This window comes from Nipponia nippon, unplaced genomic scaffold, assembly GCF_047370975.1.
Source record: "Nipponia nippon isolate SJK-2023a ecotype South Korea unplaced genomic scaffold, ASM4737097v1 scaffold_4, whole genome shotgun sequence".
Classification (NCBI taxonomy): Eukaryota; Metazoa; Chordata; class Aves; order Pelecaniformes; family Threskiornithidae; genus Nipponia; species Nipponia nippon.
Genome location: NW_028262358.1, coordinates 99,134,384 through 99,159,459, shown reverse-complemented (window position 1 = coordinate 99,159,459; position 25,076 = coordinate 99,134,384). Strand labels below are relative to the sequence as shown.

Sequence of the window (25,076 nt, the reverse complement as noted above, 5' to 3'; positions counted from 1 at the left end):
TGATGACATTGTGATTTGCTCCGTGAATGTTTTCTAAAGCACTCTATGATTGCTTTAAAGTGAAGAATAAGTAAGGCAAAAGTAGAATATGACCTTCTGTTTCGACGTAGCACTCCTTCACTAGGGTAAGACACTGGCCCATGCCTTCAGTATTGAAAAATGAAGATTAAAACATGTAGCTAAATTTACCTCTAGGATAATTTAATCCACCTGGGAGCTTTTTGCCCAGATTGTTAAAAAACAGGACACTGCATTAATCTATTAAGCTTCCAACTTCTGTTCACAACATGAAACAATATGCTTACCCATTCATATAGCTTACTGCATTTCTCACCTGGGCCCAGTAACGTCCAGCACGAACCCCACACTACTCCCATTGAACCCTCATGTTCTTAGTGGCTTTGTCCTCCACCCAAAATTTTTTAATAGTACAGGCACTTGAACAAGTTGCCACAGGGTAAGCTTACAGAGCACTAGCTTCTCCAAAAATATTTTTTATTTTGCATGGTCTTTCTCTGAGCTAAATGGAAAGTAGCTTATCCTTCACTGGGAGCATGTTAAGCCACTTGGTATTTATCACAGGATAGAGTGGATAGGAACATATTGTGGTGAGGTGAGTTGGGCTGAAGTGGAGATTAGGGATATGCAGGACTAGGGTGCAGCTCTAGACCTTTCATGCCTAGACCTGAATCTGCTGAACTTGTGCTAGGAGATGTAACATACTCACGGAATTCAGGAAAGTTAAAGGAGAGCCAACACATACTCTCCTACCTCATCACTCACTAAAAAAATCACCCTTCATTTTTGAGGATTTGATTAATGAGAGAAGACAATATTCATAGCAAACCCGCTATACTCCATCTGAAAAAGAGATACTGGCAGCATATGAAGGGGTTCGAGCCGCTTCGGAAGTGGTTGGTACTGAAGCACAGCTCCTCCTGGCACCCCGACTGCCAGTGCTGGGCTGGATGTTCAAAGGGAGGATCCTCTCTACACATCATGCAACTGATGCTATGTGGAGTAAGTGGGTCACACTGATCACACAACAGGCTTGAATGGGAAACCCCAGTCACCCAGGAATCTTGGAAGTGATCATGGACTGGCCAGAAGGCAAAGATTTTGGAATAGCGCCAGAGGAGGAGGTGACGCATGCTGAAGAAGCCCCACTGTATAATAATCTGCCAGAAAATGAGAAGCAATATGCCCTGTTCACTGATGGGTCCTGTCGTCTTGTGGAAAAACACTGGAGGCAGAAAGCTGCTGTACGGAGTCCTATATGACAAGTCACAGAAACTGCTAAAGAAAGGGAATTGAGTCAGTTTGCAAAAGTGAGAGCCATCCAGTTGGCTTTAGATGTTGCTGAATGAGAAAAATGGCCAGTGCTCTATTTCTATACTGACTCACGGATGGTGACAAATGGCCTGTGGGAGTGGCTGCAGCAACGGAAGCAGAGCAACTGGCAGCACAGAGACAAACCCATCTGGGCTGCCGCATTGTGGCAAGATATTGCTGCGCAGGTAGAGAACCTGGTTGTAAAAGTATGTCATGTAGATGCTCACGTACCCAGGAGTCAGGCCACTGAAGAACGTCAAAACAATCAGCAGGTGCATCAGGCTGCTAAGATTGAAGTGGCTCAGGTGGATCTGGACTGGTAACGTAAGGGTGAATTATTTCTAGCTCGTTAGGCCCACGACACCTCAGTCCATCAAGGAAGATACTCAACACATAAATGGGTTCATGATCAAGGGGTGGACTTAACCATGGACACTATTGCACAGGTTATCCATGAATGCGAAACATGCGCTGCAATCAAGCAAGCCAAGTGGTTCAAGCCTCTCTGGTATGGAGGACGATCGCTGAAACATAAATATGGGGAGACCTGGCAGACTGATTATATCACACTCCCAAAAACCCACCAAGGCAAGCACCATGTGCTTACAACGGTGGAAGCAACCACTGGATGGCTGGAAACATATCCCGTGCCCCACGCCACCGCCCACACCACCATCCTGGGTCTTGAAAAGCAAGCCCTATGGCAACATGGCACCCCAGAAAGAACAGAGTCAGGCAACGGGACTCATTTCCAAAACAAGCTCATAGACACCTGGGCCAAAGAGCATGGCATTGAGTGGGTATATCACATCCCCTATCATGCACCAGCCTCCAGGAAAATCAAACGATACAATGGACTGTTGAAGTCCATTGTAAAGGACACTGAGAGCAATGGCTGCTGGGACATTCAAACATTGGGATACACATTTAGCAAAAGCCACCCGGTTAGTCAACACTAGGGGATCTGCCAATCAAGCTGACCCTGCCCAGTCAAAACTTTTACCTACTGTAGAAGGGGATAAAGTCCCTGCAGTGCACATAAAAATATGCTGGGGAAGACAGTCTGGGTTATTCCTGCCTCGGGCAAAGGCAAACCCATCCGTGGGATTGCTTTTACTCAAGAACCTGGGTGCGCTTGGTGGGTGGTGCGGAAGGATGGGCAAGTCCAATGTGTACCTCAAGAGGATTTGATTTTGGGTGAGAATAGCTAATGAATTCAATTGTATGATGTTAACTGCTATATAATACTGTATGTCATCGCTACTATGGTTGCTATATGCCGTATCAACAGTATTACAGTAAGAATCACCCAGATTAATCAAGAATGAACTCTGACAGAACTGGACAAGCACGACAGTGATGGAACCAGAACTGGCTTCAGCATGAAACAATCCAACACCACACACCATCTCTCCTGCCCTGAAGGACTGTTATGACAGATGGAGCCCAAAGTCATGGACTAAATGAACTCAACAGACATGTTCTAGGGATGGTCCATAGACTGAGGGAATGATATTTGAGTGTGTATGTATCAAAAGACAGGAAAAGTGGTGGTGATTATTTGGAATGCGTTGGAAAGTGTGGGACCTGGGCATGACATAGATGTTATAGAATAAGGGGTAGATACTGTCCTGGTTTCAGCTGGGATGGAGTTAATTTTCTTTCTAGTAGCTGGTATAGTGCTGTGTTTTGGATTTAGGATGAGAATAATGTTGATAACACACTGATGTTTTCGTTGTTGCTAAGCAGTCAAAGACATTTCAGCTTCTCATACTGGCCTACCAACAAGAAGGCTGGAGGTGCACAAGAAACTGGGGACCGGGGGCACAGCCAGGACAGCTGACCCAGACTGGCCAAAGGGCTGTTCCATACCATATGACATCATGCTCAGCATATAAACCGGGGGGAGTTGGGCAGGGCATGACTGCTGCTCAGGGACAGGCTGGGCATTGGTCGGTTGGTAGCAAGCAATTGTTTTTCGTTTGCATCACTTGTCTTTTGGGGGTTTTATTTCTCTCTCTTTTTGTTATTTTCATTACTATTATTATTTTATTCCAATTATTAAACTGTTCTTATCTCAACCCACAAGTGGTCTCACTTTTACTTTTCTGATTCTCTCCCCCATCCCACCGGAGGCAGGGGGAGTGGTGGTGAGCGAGCGGCTGTGTGGTGCTTAGTTGCCCGCTGGGGCTAAACCACAACAAACATGAAGCTATTTTTAACCTCAATTACAAGGAGATCTGAGTTAGTGCCAGCCTCTTTCAGTCAGCTTTCAGCAAACTTTGAAAATATCATACATGCTTTCTCCTTGTCCTGTTACAACTGTTTATGGGAACTATTAGCAGAAACAGAAATCTCCCCCAATATTTTTACACCCGAACTGTAGGCAGACACTGGAAAATTGTGTTTCCACAATGCATTTATAAGCAAGCTTAAATATGGGACTATTTAGTGATTAAATTAGTGCCAGTTCTCAAAGTGTACCCATATATATACACCCCTGTGCATGTCTAGAAACCTCCACATATTAAATAACTCAATTTTTGAGCCCCAAGAAGAAAAGCATTGTGGATACGAATAAAAGCAATTGTTATTTAAATCCTCCACTACAGCTTGAACAAGATGATCCAGCTTTTAATTGTGGAAAGTACAGAGGAGCTAGACAATCAGCTGATGCTAAAAGGTGTGGCAACCCTAGTAATTTCAGTGTTGCATCCAGTAAAATTGGCTGGGGATCTGGACCATATTTTACTTAACACAACATGATCTACAAAAGACACAGGCCATTCAGTTCTTACTTAAGCAAACCGCCACTTAAGGAGCCACAGGATAGTTACAGTGATTTTAGCTACAAGACTGATGTTTGTGTCAACAAAAAGGCAGACAACTACAACAGTGTGCAGATTAGCTGAGTTTTGGCATTCATATTTTAACAGTGGAGTCCCATTTCGTTCAAACAGGCCTTTTGCTGCTCAAGCACAAAAGAAGACTTTTGGCAACATTATTAAAGGACATCTTTTGTTCAGATACACACGGCCAGAGACTATTATTGCCCAAAGAACAGTTTTCAGTACCTGCTGGGATCTGAGGATGGCAGCATCAATCTCATCCACCTTCTGAGAGATCGTGTCACTCACTAATCTGTAACGTTCGTTGTCCTCCGTTATCATCTTGTCAAGCCCCTCTCTGGCCCTCCATGGCACCAGCTCCAGGAAGGCACTGCCAACTTCATTCAGAGTGTCCAGTAAGCCTTTGTTGTTCTTTGCTTCTTTTTTCAACTCCTGAAAAAAACCATTTAAAGTCAACATGCCAGCATACGAGCTGAACACACACAGCTTGCATGTTTTTTATTCTTTCAGCTGTGGCATGAGTTGAGAACTGAAATGTTTTCCACGCAAACCAAAGGGATAAATTAGCACACTTACTTTCAGCTCAGTTGTATTAGCTTTTTGATACTGTAAGCTGTTTGACAGAAAAGTGGGTGATTCATGAAGAGAACTTTCTACAGAATGTATCTTAAATATATTTCTCCAGTCAATATGACAGTCTGAAATTCTAATTTTGTAAGAGTTGTTAATACTTAATGAAGCAACCAAAGAAAATAAAACTAACGGATATTCTTTGCAACCTGCAACTCCATAAGGAACTAAATCATCAGCAAGTGAAATCAGGCATGCAATAAAGCAAAATATGATGAATTCAAGTGATTTCTTAAATGATCAATGACTGGATTAAATTCTAATCAAATCCTCACACAATGCTTCAGGAATGAGTTTTTACCTGTACAGAAACCCCCACCGCTGTTTCATTTCTTTTTATATATGTAAGAAATTTAATGGAAAGATTTTTTTTTAGCTTTCCCCCTCCATATTGTCTGCACCATCCAGTTTATACTACAATTTTTCTTTTGAAATAAATATTGTTAAACAACATTAGCAATGCATATTTTAAATGCTGACTCTTTTTGTACTTTACAGGATTTTATTCATGTCACAACTAAAGAACCAAAATAACTTTGACAACTTAAGAGTTTTCCCAGAATTAGGTAGCTGCTTGAATAAAAAGGAAACGTTTGCTTCTCTTGTGCTAAAAATAAACCCCAGCCCAATTTCATAAGTGATTATAACAGATGGCTCTGGAAAGTGAGTTTGATTCTTAACTACTGTTACATTTAGTCAAATGATCTGATGCCAAAATTAGTTATTCACAGAACAACTTCATGCCAAACATAAGTTAACAAAAAATCTAGCTGAATCATACAGCAATAAATAAGTCACAGGTTCCAAAACCTACTTTTTGTCTTTCTTGTACTTGGCTTAATTCTTCACCCTTTGGTATTTGAGTTTCATATGAGAGTAACTCCACTTCCACTTCGTCAAGCCATTTGCAGAGTTCCTCGTGAGTTGAGTGCAGTTGACCTGCAAGCTGCAGAGCCTGCTCTAAGGTCTTGGATACATCAGAACTCAATTTCGTAATGTCTTTATATCTCGCTTTAATGCCTTCCAGTTTATCCTGAATTATTACAACTTCATCACCTAAAATATCAGAAGCATGTTATTTCCTGTGATCACAAATATTTAAAAGCAAAAAAAAAAAAAAAAACCAACAAAAAAACCAAACCCAAACCCCACCTATTACAGAAATCGCGGTATTTAATTTATAAAATAACCCAAACAAGACAACAAGGTCAGTCCTCTACTGTTGTAAATTATCCTACCATCGCTAAAGTCCATAGAGCTACGAAGTTTACCTCAACTCAGGACCTGTCCTTCTGTCTTTTTTCTGCTTTACTAAACTATTAGAAAGTAAGGACTTAGATCCAATATTTAACACAAATGTTCTTTAAAAAAAGCCACCCTTAAATTCACAATACTTCTTATAAAGGCCAAAAAAAAATTATAAAACTATTATTGAAAATGTGAAAGGGGGGAATCAATAAAATACTAACTAGATTTTGAATTACAGTAATATTTGACATCACTGTACACCCTCATTGCTATCCATTTGAAACACAACTAAAAAGGCTAAAACAAAAACAACCTACTGAAATTTATTAGTGTATATTCAGATTTCATTATGGACTCTGCATGATGTCTAAGTTTGGAACAGAAAAGGATACCCCCCTGCCCCCAACCATATGTGCGTCTTAAAGAGTTCAAGAACTTTAGAAGCACTGGAAAATCCGGACAGATGTTGATCTACAGAACAGACACATTGTGTACAACTGGAATGCAACTTTTCCCACAGTATTAGCTCCAATGGACGAAGCTTTCCTCTTGCAGTAAAAGGTAGTCTAATATCTCGTTCATCTGTGGATGCCTGCAGGGAATTGACTGCGTCCACTGCCAAACAGCCCTCCATTATGAGTAATGTCCATAACTTGCTATTAGGAATGGAATGCAGGTTCACTAAAATAATTTTCCACTAAAAATAATACAGAATTCAAGGGCCAAATTCTCTACAGGCAAAAAAAGGACTTTTGCTCACTTACATTAACAGTAAAATCAGCCCAAAAACATAACCTACCTTGACCTCAAACCCTTATTAAATTAAACAACTATCACTGCTTTAATCAGCAAACATGGGACTAATATTTACAAGTTCTACTTTAATTTTCTCCTAAGCACTTACAAGAAAAAAAGCCTGATGAATCAATTTTATATAAGCTCTCACCTGTTGTTTGCTTGAGAAGCTCTAAGCCATTTTGTATAGCCAAATCAACATTTTGTTTTCTAAGAAGAATCTCTTCCTGAAGATCCTAATAGAAAAGGCCATTTGTGTTAGCACAGACATAACACATAATATTATTTTTATTTGCAATAAGCATATTGCCATTTTAAACAAAATACAGTAATGAAAAATAAATGAATTATGGAAATATAAATCAAATTAAAAAATGAATTAAATAATAAATGAACAGAAATCAAAATACCAGTAGTTCAGAGTGCTGTTTCTCAAGTAATTCTGTGTTGCAATCTTGGACTGACAATTTGCTCAGTTTATCATGGATTTCATTCAGCCAGTTCATCAATTCAACTTCGTCCTCCCCAAAAATCTGAGCATTGCTGTAAGCTTGCTGGAGAAGTTCAGACCTGCTGTTGCTCTTCTCTTGAATCTCAATGTATCGGGCCTGAGAAGAATCTAGCTTTTCCTGCACCATATCTTTATCTTCCCTGGAGCTCATAGTCTTTAGAGACTGACCAGTGCTAATGGCCTGATGTAAACTCTTATTGTGAGCTAGGACATCATCTTCCAGGGCCTATATTTTTTTTAAATAATGAAGAATAATGGAAAAAAAATCAGAAAAAAACAAAAGAAATGTAAGTGGAACTCAATAAAAACTGAACGAAAAAGGACATACTGCCAACATAAATATATAAAACTCAAATTACAGAAAAAAATTCAGTATGGTAAAACATAGGTACACTGCAACAGCTTTGCCTGTTGTGTTGTACTTTACAGAAGCACCTCAAAAGAATGACACAAGCAAGCGTGTGGTTTGTATCTTACTTTATGCTGAGAAATTTGCTGCTGCAGTTTGGAGGCCTGTGTTCCAATGGGTTCTGCATTTGCAAGCCTCTTCTCTGTGGCGGTCAGCCACTCCACCAGCGGCTCCAGAGCTTCATGGAACTGCTGCGCTACCACCGAGATGCCTTCCAACTGACGGTTCCTATCAACACACCGGCAGAAAGGTTATTTTTCGTGATGAAGTAAGTGTGAAACAGTTAAAAAAAAAGCCTCTTGAATCCTTTGCAGAAGAAAGAAATAATTCTGTCTTATTGTAGGAACCAGTCACCAGATGAAATAGAAATATATCCATGACACTCAATGAAAACCAAGGTAAAGCAAAAATAAAATAAAAATTAAAAAAACCACCTCTGAAGCTGTTTGAAACTTTTAGCTAATATGCAAGTTTTGCAAATAAGACGACTATCACTTGATTCATATACTTTTTGCTAAAAATAGTTTAGCACTCTATTCAGCAAAACTTTGTTTTATACCCTATTAGGATAGTTCTCAAGTTTCTAGCTGTCTTTAAGCATAAAGTTACATTCCCTTGACTATTATACATGTATTAAAGTTAGGCAAAGGCTTTACTGAACCAGAACATATTGTCATGCTTCCTCAGCATTGTAAAGTATCTTTAAACATTTGTTCAATGATGTGAACAGAACCATTTGGCTCTACTTTTGCATCCCTTGTTCTGGATAAAAGCTCTCAATGCAGTTAGTGAGACAATGTTAATAAAGCACAGAGACTTGACCTCCAAAATAAAAAAGCAGTATCTAGAACATTTCTGTTTCAGATTATTACATTTCAGAGAAGGCTCTTGATTACAGGAAGAGTCTTCCCTACAACTACTGCTGAACAAATTTCATTCAAGAAGACTTTTAAGAGAGATTTGCCCTACGTGAAAAACATCACGATATTGTCTTTCAAATGGGGATCTCATTCCAGGTAAAAGCTATGTTTATACGTGCTTCCCAAGGCTTATAAACAAGGTAGACTCGACACACTTAGCCACAGAACACTCAGTGAAGTACTCTACATAGTTTTCAAAATCATCCTGAAACCTCCTCTTCATTTCTAGAGATCAGCCAAAGAAAAATGGAGACGAGCTTGCAGCTAATAAATGGCTTGGAAAAAGCTGCAATTTGATTTTTAATTAAATATCACCAGACTGTGAGAATAATATTAAATTAAACATGACATTAACATTTACCCCAGCTAATGAGTCAGGTTCCTTCAATAAAAATAAAAAAAGAAAGAAGGAAATAATGGTCTATTAGTGGTTGACTCTACTAATTAAATAATCATATTATTAGTATGAGGTAACAAAAGAGGTTCAGAGTAAAGGAAGTAAAGAGAGGCTACCAGAAGGAGTAGGAGACAACAGAGGTAAGTTCAATGCTACCCGAAGCGCCCAAATCCCAACACATCCATTTGCTCTTCACTGTTCACTTAAATTCCTTTTCTTCAACTTTCCAAGTTCTTTCTTGTTCTCAATTACATGCCTTTTTCAGGCCACCTCTTATGCACACTCTTCTTTGCTCTACTCTGAACAAGGCTGTCCTTTTTCAAATCCCCACCCAGAAAACATGTTCAGCAACCCTTTCAACACAGATTTCTTCAAAGACACTTTGCAGTTCATAACTTTCCAGATATTTTATATGTCGACAACAACCCACAAATCTAAGTGTGTGTATACACAGATACTATGTGTATGGTTTGGGTTTTTTGTGTTGTGTTTTGTTTTTGGGTGTTTTTTTGGTTTTTTGTTGTTTTTTTTGTTTTGTTTTTTTAAATTGGAACTTGAATTGGACTGCAATGTCTTTTTTGTTGCTAGAATATACCTACATACTTTGATGGTCCTTTTTCTTCTTGAGAATTAAGGGATCTCAACACCTTGCACAAGTACATCAGCAACTGACATTATGAGGATCTCTAGGTTGTAGAAACTAATTATATGGATGACATCAAACAGAAAAGGGGAAGAAGAGTTGCGTGCCTTCTTTTTGTAGCAGCATGTCAGGATTTTGAAGTTCCAAGGGAACATCATCATTATTTGTTAAGTGTAAAATTTGCACTTGATTCTATGCAAAACAGGTTTTTGCATCAAGAAACTTGCATTCTAATGAACTAACAGAGATAAAATATTCAGAAGATACATATGCAGTTAATCCTAGCAGACTGTAGCATCTTAGGCTAAACTTTTTTAAAAAACTTTTGGTTTGTTCAAGTCACTTCTCTCCACTTTTCCTTCAGAGGACCTATTATATCAGCATCAAGACACAATAATGTAATGTAATAACAAGAATGATAGTACTTACAAGATTTCACACTACAGAGTTCCACATGCTGCTTCTAATCATCTATCACATGCTATGTCTACATTTTTCAAATCAATGAAAGAATTTCAAATACCTTGTTTCAGCTTTACTGAGCAATGCATCCCATCGACTATCCAGGAAACTCAGCTGTTTCAAGATTTTCACTCTATCAGCAGGTTCTGCTGACTCTGCAATTTTCTCCCCTTCACGCTTGATTACCTCAACGGTAGGCTTGCGGTCATCCAGCAACCTCTGGAGAAGCTACAGAGAGAGCAATCAGGCACCAGGTTATTAAGAAACATTGTAATAACACAAGTGTAAAACCAGAAGGAGCTAGACTTCTTGAAAACCTGTTAAAGCAAAAAAAAAGAAAAAGCAATGCCTATATTGTCACGAAAGTGTGAATAATGCTAATCAAAAAGAGACACACCAACCTGCCTCCCGCCCCCCACATGCTCATTTTACTTTCTCAATTGTTTTGCTATGAACAGCAGTTGCACCAAGCCCAAACAACGTCCTTCGTTTCTACGGGGTAAAGATGTGTGGCAGCCTGAAGAGTGAACATATAGAGGAAAAAGTTCTATTTAATACCATTGAGGGAAACAAAGTATTTCGAGTATCTGATACATTTTATAGGAACATTTTTGAGAAAGCTGCATGCCCTTCTAGATTTGGCAACACAAAGATAATTCTGATACATATACAGAGATAAGAAAATAGCTATAAAAACTACTGTATAATCGACTCGTCACTTGTTTGAGATACAATTGAGTTCACTAATCTAGTCCAGTAAATTAACATCTCTGTGAAGAACAAAACACACCTCTGTCTAAAATCCTCCCTTCCTCCGTTCTCTAGTTGCCTTTGGTAACATTAACATTTTGCCTCTGCAGATATCCCAACATGACAACCTGTATTGACCATAACTTTATATTAAATCTCAGGGTGGCAGCGGGGCACACGGTCCAACTGTATGGACTGTAGGTTTCATGAGCTACATTATGGTTCTTTTTTTCTATAACCATTACGAAAATTTGCAAAAGTTGACAGCACTGATAGGCTGCTTCCCAACAGCATTCCAACTAACTACCAACAACGACCAGACCACAATCAGGATCAAGAGCCAAGTATTTAACTTCATAATCTGCAATATTACCTTGGAATTATTACAATGAAAATTTACTAGTTTTTATTTCCTACTTTCCAAATGGCCAAACACTGGATTTTATGCTTTCTCTTTTTCCAATGGACCTTTAACAATCCTTTCCAGATAGTGTTAATAATTCTAACCAGAGCTCAGGTTGCACAGTGTCACTCTTTGTCTTATGTCCCAGAAGATGAGCACTTCCCCCAACCCTGGACAAATTCCTGAGTATCGAACAGATGGCTGCTTTAAGCACCTCAGCACACTTTAATGTAATATAATACACTTGAACAGATTTTATGCTTTGCCAAAGACTGGGAATTTATTCTCATTGATCCAGTGGAAGGAGAGATATTCTGAACGCATTTCACTTACTTTCTGTTCTTGTATTTGGGCCTTCACAACTTTGAATTCAGCAGATGGTGGTTTCTGATTAGCCACAAGGTCTTCTGTATCAATGAGCCAGCTAAGCAGAGATTCAAGGGCATCCTGAAATCTCCCACAGTGAAGGAGGGCTTCCTGCAATTGCGCAGCACGCTGGGCAACCTGGAAAAAAGTAGAACGTTGGACTGTACTCAACTTTTCTTCTTATTTCTGTGAAATAAGCAGCCAAAATCCGTAGAACATCTGGCAATATCACTATCAAATACTCTCATTTTCATGGCTATTCATAACAGCACTATGGCACAATTTAGCATTAACCTCTTGGGGCTACAGACACCCAATGAAAAGAAGAGGTTGACTTGCAGTAAATCAGGATGCTCTAGTAGTTCCTTACAAGAGATACTCCTGTTTTATGTAGCTACAGTATTATGAAGTATACTGACAGGATGTTTCTGTTTCAGACAGTCTTTATTTTCCTTATAGAAAGACTGAGCCAGGAACCCAAAGTACCAACTCTTAATAAGGGGCAATAATCCCTTCAAAGGGAAGAAGGCATAGGAAAGGAGAAGGCAAATAGGTGAACCACAGGTATCTGTGTTCTGCTGCATCACTCCTTCAGGGAGACAGAGCAGAGGAAAATGAGTGCTGTTTCTACTTCCCACCCTTTCCATTTTCCAAGAGCAACTACTGCTGGAAGAGAACTCTTCAAAAGCATAGCAAATCATCTACAGCCAGTTTTCCAAAGCAGTAGTACCTTCCAATGTCTCAAGCAACACAATCCTTAAGGTGTTATAAAGGAAACGTTCCACTAGTCACACAAAGATGGGCTGTATCACTGCTCTGTGCACTGCGCAAGCACAATGGTGTACGTGAACAAATACAACAGAGTGAAAAAATGTGCAAACAAAGACTGAAGAAGAACTACTTGAGAGTGGCTGGCTGCAAATGACATAGCTACCTTTCCCATGAATGTGTCACAACTCCAACCTCTTTGATGGTGTTATCAAACCTCCCTGCTCTGCTTAAGCAGGAAGGAACACATAGTCCTAGAGGAGTCTTTCCTGAATAAAAATCCAGGACAGACCTACAGAAAGTGTGACAAAACCTTATAAATGATAGTAATACCTCTGTCTACTAGTGATATAAATCTTATCCTCAGAATTATCAAAAAAGTGATTGTGTAAAGGAATATAATTTATATTCTTAGTGAATATTTAATTTCCTGTATCTTGAAAGACGTCAGCAAGCAAATAATCAAAAAGAAGAACACAACAAAAGCAGAATAGTATACAAAATAATAACCTTCTTATTAAGAGTCTTCCATCGGGTGTTGACATCTTCAAGGTCATGTTCAAGGTTTTCTGTGTTGGTACTTTTAGCAGCACTTTGAATAAGGCCTTGACCCAACCAATTTACCTCCTGTTGTTTTACTTGCAAGGGTTCAATTTCTTCTTTCTGGAATACCTGCAGTTGAAATCCAAGACACACATGAAACATTGCATCTTCTGACATAAAATGCATCTGGTGTTTACATCACAGTATGCGACAAAAAAATTGCTGAAAATTGGTGTCTAGAAGAAAGGAAACAATGCCTCATCAGCACTTTCCTAAAAAAAATTAATAAATCTAAACAGAATAGACTCAATCTAAACAGAGTAAATGCAATACACCATAGAGGGAAAATGATGTACATTTCCATGAGTAGTTTTAGTCAGGAAGGAAAGGAAGAGAGAGAGAGGGGAGAGGAAAGCTTGGGGGGGGGGGGGGTGGCGGAGGAGGGAAAAAAAAAAAGGAAAGAACTTCTCATAGAGGGAAAAAATCAAGACCAGAGAAACTCATCTATCTGTTTAGTCATCTATCTACAAAATCTACCAAAAAATGGCACAAAAGGATTGTTAACTTGTCCTCAAAAAAATAAAACCACGCACACTAAGAGAGACTATTGGGCATTTTTTTCCAAATTAGGACAAAAGCAAAAGTTTTAAGTTAAAGCAGTGGCGAAGGAAGAGATATTTTAAGGTAGTTTTTAGGAGAATGTAATGGTAACAAGTGAGGAGGAGGCACTACAGATGCTGCTGAAACAGTATCCCAGCAGATGCCCAGGAGAATGTGTTTTCATTCAGAGGGATATTCTTGCAAATTGCCAGGGCTTTGACCGTACCCAAACAGCAGTTTGAGCAGTTTTCTGTTTGCTTTATTTTACTCTTTCAGGTACTTAAGCTTTTTCAGAGCCAGATTATTACCATTAGCAACAGTAATGTAAATCTCCATTTGTATTCAGCTGCATTAGGCTGCACTGACACCAGTGTCAATGAGATCAGAAAATGGCCTGAAGCCCCTGAATTAATTACACAGGCCAGTGAAAAATAACCAATGAATAAACAATGCTAAAGAATGCTCAACTTTTGACCCTAAATCCTTCTATTTCTATAGCAGCATTCAGTAACAGTTTTGGTGTACACTTGGTGCATTCAAAGCAACCTTTCTCAGCACCCTGAAAAGCAGGGATCACTTTGAACATACCAGTGACTCTCCTCTTTTGCACCAAACAGAGTGTGGCAAGGGATTGCTTTTAAAGCAGCAGACCTCAGGTGGCTGAGCATGCTTCCACCAGCTTGACAAGTCAATCTAGAAGCTAGAGCAACTACGCTAAACACGAGGGGTAAAGTAAATTAAGCACCCCCAAGAATTTTGTTCCTATGGACAAAAAAAAAAAAAAAAAAGAGAATTGTAAGACTGTTGGTTACATGGAAACTGAGAGAGTGCAACCAGCTGGCTGCTCCCAGAAAAAGGAAAAAGCTTGTGTTTTTCTTGACTGTAGGGTAAGGAGGAGGCAGAATAATATTTCCACACAGAATCAATAACAAATTCTTCTTTTATGTGCTGTAAAGCCTCATCTTTTGAGAGCAGCGTCCTACCACAGAGAGGACTGATCTCCATAATCTGCCCTTTAAAAACGCATGCATTCTTTGCAGAGAGAAGCTTAAAATAAATTACAATTATTGCTGAGGCCAAAGTTTACCAGAACTACTTAGCAACAAAGCTTGAAGTATCTCAGATTTCAACCAGAGTGGGAAGAAAAAAATTACAGACCCGACAAACACCCTTTCCTTATTACAAAGCTTCACTTCTTACTCTCTTACCTCATCCACCACTCTCAAAGCGCTGCAAGATCCTGCACTTGTAAAATACTACTGTAACGTCAGATCTGCTTTCTGGCACGCAAACGTGAAAGGCGGCTCGCAGAAGAGGCGGTGAGCCTTTAATCTGCCTGCTTTGGAAACCGCAACGATCTGATACTGTTGCTTGTACCTTGATGAGCAAGGCTGCTCGGGCTGAAGGCATGGGCTGGAGCTGCCCTTGAATGGCATCGCCTGGAACCACACGGTGCCAACACCAAGCACCAACCCGGGCGCACGGGGGAGACACTCCGCATCAGGAGTAACAGGCACCAGCTGGGCAATAAATAACCCTGCCCCACACAGCTGGAAGTAATCATCCCTCAGAATTTGCCCCTAATTCATTGTCTGAACCGACCGTCTCACCTATTTTGCACATCCCATGTGTGCAACGCAAATGACACCGATTACTGCATCTGCCGAGTTAATAAAAAAACAACATTTTTGCGATGACAACAAAACGTAAAGAAAGCTTTAAACAAATATCTTTAAGGCTACATTACAACTATTTCACAAATCTATGGATTTCTTTTTTTTTTTTTAAATTACCTTGTTAGACAATAGGCCATTGCACACTGTATCCAAGGTTTCTTGGATGCCAGTAGTCCAGATATTGCCTTTACTTCTCCCTGGGATAGCTTTTGGACAGTTTACAGTACTATCTAATTCAAGCTGTTGAACAGAAAATGCCATTTCATTCGAGCCTGAATGTGCTATACTGGATTCCTCTGTATCAGATAAAATCTCGTATTTTGCTAAATCCAAGTCACTAGTATTTACAGCAACGTTTGCATAATAAACATCTACATGATCATCCACATAATCCTTCTCTACTGTTGTGACTCGTGTTTTAGTTTTTTCATGAACTTCATATGCATTTTCCACTTCATTTTTGTCGAGGGAAATACTTCTTCCATCACTCTCAAGAGGATCTTCATGTGACAGAGTTTCCTCTTTGAAACCTCCTAAGTGAGAGTATTTCCCCTCCATCTCTTCCTGATCACTGTCACATGCCTGTGCATTGCTTTGTTTTACTTTTCCAGAGGGTAAAATGTCATGCAAAGCCAATCTGCAGCTTTCTTTGACAGGGACACTACTGCTTGCGAGCAGTGGGGTTTGTTGCTCTCTGCACATTGCTGGGAAATATGGTCCAAACTGACCTACCGCATGGATATCTTCTGCAGAAGATAAACTTCGTATTTCAGCTTGCTCCCCTGCTAACAGTGTATCTTGTTTTTCTTCTCTTTCTGTTGGAGGGCTGCATAAACCAGAATCATCCTCTTCTGAGGTAAGAGAATTCGTACCCCATTTGCATTTGCCCAATCTAGCTGTATCTGACATATCAGCAGTTTCATTAAAGGAGCATTCACTTTTATTCGTGTATTCTGTAAAGTTGGGCGGAACAAACATTCTCCACGACCGCCTATGCTCCTTCTTTTCTGTGTGAGACTTTGTTTTGGGTAATCCAGCTGTCCGAATTATATCACTGTTTAGTTTGAGAGCGTCAAAGATCATTTTTTCATCTAACTTGTTAGCTTCACGGCTTCGGAGCTCAAAAACACTGGAAGAAGTAAGGGCACCATTGGAGCACAAAGTGCTGATGTCCAGTGTTCTGTGACTGTAGGGTAAGGTCCGGTCCGTGAAATGCCTCGAGGAGAGGCTGCCCTTGGAGCCTGAATCAATCTGTTCATTCAGCCGCACGGTGTCATAGATGGACCTCTGGGGAACGTAGCAATCCTCAATATTTAGATCTTCATCTTCTTCCCCTTTGCCAACACATGGAGGATTTTGACGTAGACAGTCTGGCCTGCTAAGCGGCTTCCCCATCCTGAAAGTATTCGCACAAGTACACCACTATATCTCCGTTTTCACGGATACGGCGGAAACATTTAAAAAAACACTAGCACTCTGAAGAATTATAATAAACTTGCCCTTAGCATAAGATGCATAGATACAAAATAACTTATGAGGTGGCTGAGGTCATTCATAATCAGTGCATCAGTTTAAATGCAACTTTACCTGGATGTGAGCTCCCCCCCCCCCCCCAAACTATAAAGTGCTTCAGTAAGAAAGTAACAGAAATCTTCCAATGTCACAGAAAAACAAAGTATAGCAAAACCCAGCAGCGGCTCAAATACTTCAAACACTCCATGGAAGGCTTCATTTATTTTTCCAGATCAGAATCTGCATCCGAAATCTCCCGATTAAGCCTTCCAAATGAACAGGCGTTACAGAAGGCAGCACATTATCTTCTGTAGGTGAGGGCTTAACTGTAATCCATTTAACTGGTTTGCAGAGTCCCATCTCCTTTATAAATAAAACATGGTGCGGCAGCTTAAAAAGACAGAATCCACAGTGGCGGTGTACGGTCCAGACCAAGGCACGGAGAAAATCTTGGGGGGAGAGAATAAGTTAAATCCAGAACAGTAAGAATAATAAACCAGCCCTTTACTTTTTTGGCAGTAGCTATAAATAACCTTGATCCGAAAGGCAGCTTATCCTCCTCTTGTACCAGGCTTGTCCGTGGTGCTTCCACAAGCCCCGCAGGAAAACATCACTTTCTAGCAGCCAAGCCAACGCGTCCTTCGAGCAGGCGGTCGAGAAAACAAATGTTTTAGACCGATCCTCCCGACACCATCCCGGAGAGCTCTTGAAGGCAACGGCAGAGCAGAGCAAGCGCGGCGCGTCCCCGCGAAGGCACGGCAGGTTTACATGCGGCAGGTCCCGGCTAGGAGCAGCGGCTGCGGGGCTGCCCGCGCTCCTTCCGCCTCATTTCTGAAGCGCAGCTGCGAAGAAGACGGCCAAGGAGGGGAAACCCACCCTCAGCGAGCGCCGGCGCCTACCGCCCGGCGAAGCCGTCCAGCTCCCCGGCTCGCCCCGCTCTCCTGCGGGCCGGCGGCGCCCTCCCAGCCCCGAGCCGTAAGAAACGCCCCGTTTCGCTCTTCAGGCAACATCTGCTACCGGCCCGCCCGCCCCCGGAGCGCCGCTCTGGGGGGCTCCCCCCTCCCCGCCGCCTCCTCGTCTCCTCAGCCCCCCCCCGGCGCCTTCACTGCTCGCTCATCGCTCTGCCGCTGCCGGGCGGCGGGCAGGGCCGCGGCGGGAGGCCCCGCCGCCCGCTGACACCACGCACGCCTCAGCCCGCCGGGCAGCGCTGGCGGGGGCCGCCGGGGCAGGGTGGCCCCCGCCGGGAGAAGGCGGGCAGGGCGCGGCCCGCTGAGGGGAGCCGACGCCGCTCCCGCCGGCTGGCTTTCCCGGGAGAAATTCTGGTCACGACGCGCATTGCTTTTATAACCACCGGCCGCAGCCGGTCACCCCACCCGATAAGGCCGTCATTTAAATGGACGCTTCCACACGAAAAGTGAAATTGAAAGTTTATCTGTGTAGTATTTTAAAAATCCCCCAAACTCGTCTTTAGTGATTAGGTCTTGGAATAGTTACATATTACTCCATTGGACACGCAAAGACAGACCTTCGGTCCAGTTTTGATTCTCTTCAGCCTCCGTTCCTGGCTCTGAGGCAACAGCTCAGCGTGGCATCGCCTGACAGGACAACCACCCTCCCAGGAACGCAGCCGAGCCAAGCCACCCCGCTCCCTCCGAAAGAAACACTAAAATGCCAGAAAAAAGTATCTATATCTGAAAAACTTTTTTTTAATGGGACTTAGAGCAGCACAAAAGCAGCCTAACAGGACAAAGATTCAGGTTTTGGACATTTACATCTTTTAAATACTGTTCAACACTTTGCACCTACACTTCTAGCTCATAACCAGGTAGGCGAAGGGCTGGGAGACACACAGGTACCTCGCCAACAGTACAGCAGAAGCTGTCACGACGAAGCTGCTCTGCGCCAGTAGGAACCCTACCCCTAATGACCAGAGCCCTGCGCTGCTTGTGAGACAGCAGCCATCAGTTACAGGGACAATTCAGACCTCGGTTTAAGGACAGCATACGGCACTTAGTGCTAAAACTTCACACAGGGCATTAACTACAACCAGCTGGAGCTTCCTGAGTTAAGCAGCGAGCAGGATACACTGTATGCAAGAAATACAAACACACCACACTTCTTGTTTACTGCTTTAGTTGATATACAGTCAGCTACATATCAAAATACTAAAGTCACGTGAGACAAATTCTCTCTTCCTCCTCTTTGGTGAGCAGCCATAACATACTAAAATTATGCCAAACAGATATTCACCTCTGGATTCTCTAGTTGAGAATGTATACTGTAACGGTAAAGATGAGAAAAGCATTTTTTGAGGTCCTGTCATCCGTGGTTATTCTCACCCAAAACACCCACAAACAGATCCTTACGGAATTCAAGGAGTGCTGCACCATTTTATAGGGGAAGTATATAACTGAAATTGGTCTGTATTTGTTCAACAGCAAAATTATTTTATTAACATTTTAAAAATATGTTACCATTTTTTACCGCATCTACTGAAGACTTCCATATGACGCATTAGTCACTTGCAAGTGCAATATTTAAAAAAAGTTTAAACAGTTGCTTATTTTACCTTTGCTTTTCAACACATACCCTAACTAGTAAATCCCAAGGAAGGTTAGTATCTCATTCCAGGGTTTGTAAACCAGTGCATGGGAAACGCAACACTTTTCATTTCTTACTGAGCATGAAGAGAAACCGCTGATTATTCTTTCAACATTATCTGCCTTCAAAGTGAAAATCAGAGGACAGGCACCCTCTACACAACTAACTTAAGCCAATTAGAATCTTAGTTCAAGCTCATTGGCAGGAATACTCAGACTAGCTAAAAATTCCCACAATGTCCAATTAGAAGGCAACCTCTAAAGACTACATCTACTTTTGTTCCAAAAATAAAAGCAAAAATCAAATGAACCATATACTGATGAAAGCTGTAACAGTGCCATGTTGGTTTTACTAAGAATGCCTTTTAATGGCAGTACAAAGAATTGTGCAAAGGTTTCAAGAAGGAAACTAATTCAACTTCTGGTTTTTTTCTTTCTCTATTTCAGAGAGAAACTAGCTGCAAATACTGCTCTTACTGCAAACATCCTAGCACTGTGTGGCTACCCAAACCCAGAGCGTTCAGTTCAGCTCGTTTGCACAATTCTTTTGTGTTTTGCTTTTGAAGAAAGGTGACAGACTCAGTGTAGCTCAACAGCCCTAACTTACTGCAATCTCCTTTTAGTACCAATCTGTGCATTGCATACAGACTTCGGGGGAAAAAAAGTCTTAACAAAGCTGAGTTAATTAGTAATTAATTTTGTGTGTTTTATATTAATTGAGACAAATTCTTCACTTGATTATACTCTTCCTGGAGTACTTTGTGAAGTCAGTCATGGTTCTACTTTCAAATGAACTCCACTGGAGATTTTCATTTACAGAAAGCAAATTTTGTATCTGCATTGTAATAGAGTTTCACACTGACAATAAGTAGTTTGAATTTAACACTCTATACTGACTGGAATAAGTAGATTACAAAGAAGGAACATAAATAAAACAAGTATGTATATGTGTATATATTATATATATATATAAAAAAATACAACTCAAAGCCTGTTTATTTTTTTTTAAAATAACTATGCATTTTAATGTCATGCCAAGAAGACACACAAAGCTCTAACTCTTTGTACATAAAAATTGGTCAAACCACAAAAACCACCTCTGGCCCATTACACGAGATCCTTCCCTTAAGATTTCATGTGAATAAATCTATCTACCAAAGAACAACTCTTTTGCTTCACTCTTGAGGAACAGAAGTTGATTGTACTTGACCACAGAAGCTAAAGACATAAGGAGCTAGACTGTGGTTTTGTGGCCAGAGCCACATTTTCAGGTTGTGTGTGTTTGCGTACGTGCACAAACATGTGAGCAAATACACGGCGAGTGGAGCAGGATTTGTGGGAGCCAGTCTCCCTACAGTTTGCTGCCTCAGGTAAAACTGCTCTCTGGAAGGGCAAAGAGTATGAAGAGGTACATTACCTACTGTAATTTTGCTGTGCCCCAGCAGCACTCACACTGAGTATTAGGCGAGTAATTGTTGATCCTGATCCTCCTGCTACCAGTATCCCTTTGAAACCTACCACCCTCACCTAGTTAAAATTTCCCACTCAGGCCTTCCTATTTCCTTTCTTGAAAGGCTCCCCACTCTGCTGCTTTATTCCTGCATTTGCTCCTCACTTATTTAAACAACCCCTTCACCTTTTCATCGTTTTTCACCTCCTGTTTAATGGCATTGTGTTTTCACTTGTAAGCAAAAGCGTGGCCTGAAATAGTTGCTTCAAGCAAAACACATTTCTAAGCTTACAAATATGTAATATAAATACAATGCTGGAGTAGACGTCTGGATATAAACATGCTGCTATCGCTGTTCTCCTTTACACCTCTCCAGGTTTTTTGGTCTTTTTCATGGAATCATAGAATCATTAAGGTTGGAAAAGACCCTTAAGATCATCGAGTCCAACTGTTAACCTAGCACTGCCAAGTCCACCACTAAACCATGTCCTCACCATACAAGCTCTTTGGTTGCAGGGACACTACCTCCCCACAGGCCTGCACAGACCAGGGAAGGCTCTCACTCCTGATTTGTACAATTGCTGTGTCCCGTCCAACGCCCTGACAAAGTAAAACCCTGAGACAACTCACAGGGAACCGGATTCCTCTACTGTCTGCTCATCAGGTTGCTTCCCCCTAAAAGCATTGTCTTTGTAGCCAAAAAAAGATATATGTAGAGATACATACATGTAGTAACAAAGACCTGAAGCTGCATCTAATGTTTGAAAACGCAAGAAATATGGTAAAATCAGAGATCACAAACTGGCCACAACTGAAATCCTGTCCAGTCAGCATAAGCAAGAGCAATCACAGCAGCAGGTTTTGCTTTTTTCTGATATCCAAAGTGTTTTACTAACCATATACAAAGAAAAGCCATTTGTTTCTCTTTTAAATTGAGATAGACTTGTTAGGACAGACTGGCATACAACTTTAATCCTCCCAGTCTAATGGAATCTCCTCATAATGTAACTATTTGTTCAAGATTTTTGTCTCTATTTATTCATTCTGAAAGATCATCAAAACTTGCATCCGAAATTCCCAGATTAAAGTTTTCAGTTTTAGTTTTCCTTTCTAATATGGTTTAGTTTAAACAAGCAAAATGCACCCTCTGTTGGGCCAAGCATGTAATGACTTTTTCCCAACGTCATCTTTTTAACAGCATGGTTTATCAAATCCTGTCATGAAGGTTTGTTATTAACTGTGAACTAATGTACAAGTCATACAAACATTCGAATCAATATTAGATTGAAATGAAACCAAAGCAGCACAGAATATTCAGTGCTACTATATGGCCATTAGGAGATTTATGATCTTTTTCAAACACTGCTTACATCGGTAGGATTTATAAATCTTTCCAGCAAGCACTGGAAATTCATTTATTGTAACCTAAAACAAGCAAATATCTGTACTTCACTTCAGCACCAAAGAACAATTTACACCCACTATCACTGCAATGCATTTTTTTGAGCTAGACAAGGATTGCTAACTGGCATATTAAAAAAAGCTGTGCACAGAAGCTCCAAAGTGCGTTTTGGATAGGGATACTACAGTAAACTCCCAATATAAAAGGGGGTTTATTTTACCCGATTTCTTCTCACTAGGATGTTTCTAGGTAAGGGCGGGATTCAGTGAGGTGAAACTGGCCAGTGTATCGGAACAGAAAACGGCAAAAAGTAATGTCTTAAACCTACATATGCTGAAGCCTATACCCACGTGAAAAAAACTGAACTATTCAGGTTATCAAAGTGAATATGGGCTGGTATGTGAACACTGGAGTCTAAAACTCACACCACAGTGAAGAAGAAAGTTTGTGTAATACATGGATATCAGAATAGAGACAATATGCCGTTCTCAAAACCACAAAAGGTAGATGGATCGCATAAGGAAAGAAGACAGTGAATAGAGGTGAAGAGGGAACTGGGGTGCAGGAACTGTGAGCTGGGATGCAAAGTTACCAGTGTCTGCTGAGCTGTAGCAAAGGAAAGCTGCTCTGGAGCACGAGAAGATATCCCATTCAAAACAGATAAAAAGCACACAAGTAGAACTGACTGCTATGAAACAAGACTCCTCCAAGGTCTGCACTTAACCAATCCCTTTCACAATGATATTTAATAAAATTGCATTGTGGTAAAATACTTCATTGTAGTAAGAAAGAAATCTTCCTACCTTGAATGTATTCAGCTGCTGATTAATAGTCTCCGTTTCCATTCCAACAGGACCTTGTGACTCTTCATGTTCTTCAGCTCTCCCAAGCAGACTGGAAAATTCTTCTAGCTTACTGTAAAACTCCTCAACACGGCTAATAGTACCTTCCACTTGATCTTCCCTGGCTTTTGCTCTGTCTAGTAGCTTGTTGCACTGTTTATTTAAAGCTTCCAAGTCTCTTTTTATACCAACAAGATCAGGAGAAGCTTCAGCTTCTGTGGCTAGCATCATTTTACAGTTTTTATTAGCATTTTCATTATTCATGATAAGATCCTCCAGCTTTTTCAGGAAACGTTTTATGTCCTCTCTCTGTGATCGCAGTACCTCGAGATCTCTCCCCACTGGAGCCATACTATCAAGTTCATCATCAAACTCTGCAAACTGTGAGAACATCTCCCGGATGCTGTTTTGGAAATGGCCAATTCCCTGAAGTTTTGTCTCTAAGAACGAGCACCTATCTTCAACCTGCTGATTCACTGCAGTGTATTCTCGCTCCAAAGATTCAGCTTGGAGCAAAAGGTCAGAAACACCTGCTGAATCAGAAGCTTCTACCACCAGGTCTTGGGCAAGCTTTTTTGCTAAATCAACATGAGGCTTTAAAGCCTGCAAGGCTTTCTGCTGGGCCTGCATCATTGTCAGGTGTTTGTTACTGAATGACTGAGGTCCAAGCGAGTCGTGAGCTTCCAGATGCTCTTTGGCACTTTTAAGTTGCTTTTCAGTTTCCCTCGATGATTCCTGAAACTCCTTCAGCCTTTGTGCCATATTTTCCAAGCACTCTCTCTTCTTATGTAATTGTTCTGTGACCACATTCACTTTCTGATTCAGCACCTTTGTTTCTTCTTGAACAATTTCTTTATCTGTTTGACTTGCACTGAGCAAACTTTCAGCAGTATGATTTAATAGCTCCACCATCCCATGGTGTTTATCCAGGTCCTTCTGCCAGGCCTTCACCTGAACAATACAATCCTCTATTTCAACAGGGTTTATGCCAACTTTTAATTCACACAGGTTGCTTTGGCATTTCTCTATCCATGGCTGCAGATTTTCTACATGCTGCTTGTATTTGAGGGCTTTCTCCAGACAATCTGCTAATTTATCTTCCCTTTCTTTTACCTGCTTATTCATTTCATCCCAGTTACTTCTGAGTGTGGCAATTTGGGATTGTAATGCTGCTTTGTCAGCTCCTTGAGTCTTCTGTAAGATACTTTCTCCTTCTGCAACAATTTTTTCATATGAACTAACCTGATTGGTCATGGTCTTCTTGAAATCTTTCTGTTCTTCAATTAGTGACTGCAAGACATCAAGTTTGGCTGATACAGGATGAGCCTGGTTCAGCTCTTCTTTCTTTTTGCCTAGCCAGGCCTGAAAGTCCTTAGACATTTGCTGGAACTGATGAGAAGCAGCATACGCTGACTGAAGCTGCTGAACATGGTTATCTACAAAAGAGAAGACAGCACAGAGGCTCGTTATGAGAACCTGCTAGCATTCAGTGAAGAAATAATAATTGATATTGATCCTATTGTGAGTGATCATTAATGTAATGAAAGCTGGTCCTTAGTATGCGGCGTTCAACTGGAAGACAACCAAGTCAACCAAGTCTCTTGCAAGGACAGACTTGTGCCTGTACTACAGCAGAGCAGTGAAGGCATTTGGACATGAATCAAATGAGGTGAACTTAGCCGATCTGTGGCTACATGAATCCCATTCAGGCAGATTTTGGGGGTAAAAACCACACAGTTGTGTTTCATCTTATGAAGTGTAAGCACAGGGAGTATTAAGTAATCTAGCCTAGCAGTGTCTAACTCATGGCCTGCAAGCAATATGTGCTCTTAGGGAGATCCTTTGAAGTTCCTTGTGACCAGAGGAAATTAAAAAGCTAAATCTGAAGCTGTTAGGGAGAATAAAGTATGATATTGCTTGCAGTGTATTACTTGCTCAGTTCTGTTGTTCACAGGGTAAGGGAAGGCT

General features: G+C 40.9%; 1 protein-coding gene across 14 annotated transcripts in view; it reads right to left on the bottom strand.

Moving 5' to 3' along the window:
- DST (dystonin) overlaps window positions 1-25,076 on the bottom strand; it is a 315,735-nt gene that overhangs the window by 58,193 nt on the left and 232,466 nt on the right. For 12 of the 14 annotated variants that reach the window (XM_087774769.1, XM_087774770.1, XM_087774782.1 and 9 more), the window contains 9 exons: window positions 23,070-24,544; window positions 12,994-13,155; window positions 11,683-11,853; window positions 10,258-10,424; window positions 7,843-8,002; window positions 7,265-7,591; window positions 7,006-7,090; window positions 5,626-5,867; window positions 4,407-4,613 (listed from right to left, as the gene is read on the bottom strand). In XM_087774769.1, coding sequence (XP_087630895.1) covers window positions 4,407-4,613; window positions 5,626-5,867; window positions 7,006-7,090; window positions 7,265-7,591; window positions 7,843-8,002; window positions 10,258-10,424; window positions 11,683-11,853; window positions 12,994-13,155; window positions 23,070-24,544 — 2,996 coding nt within the window. The remainder of the gene's footprint in view (window positions 1-4,406; window positions 4,614-5,625; window positions 5,868-7,005; window positions 7,091-7,264; window positions 7,592-7,842; window positions 8,003-10,257; window positions 10,425-11,682; window positions 11,854-12,993; window positions 13,156-23,069; window positions 24,545-25,076) is intronic. The other 2 variants (XM_087774781.1, XM_087774779.1) reach the window with 1 other exon arrangement.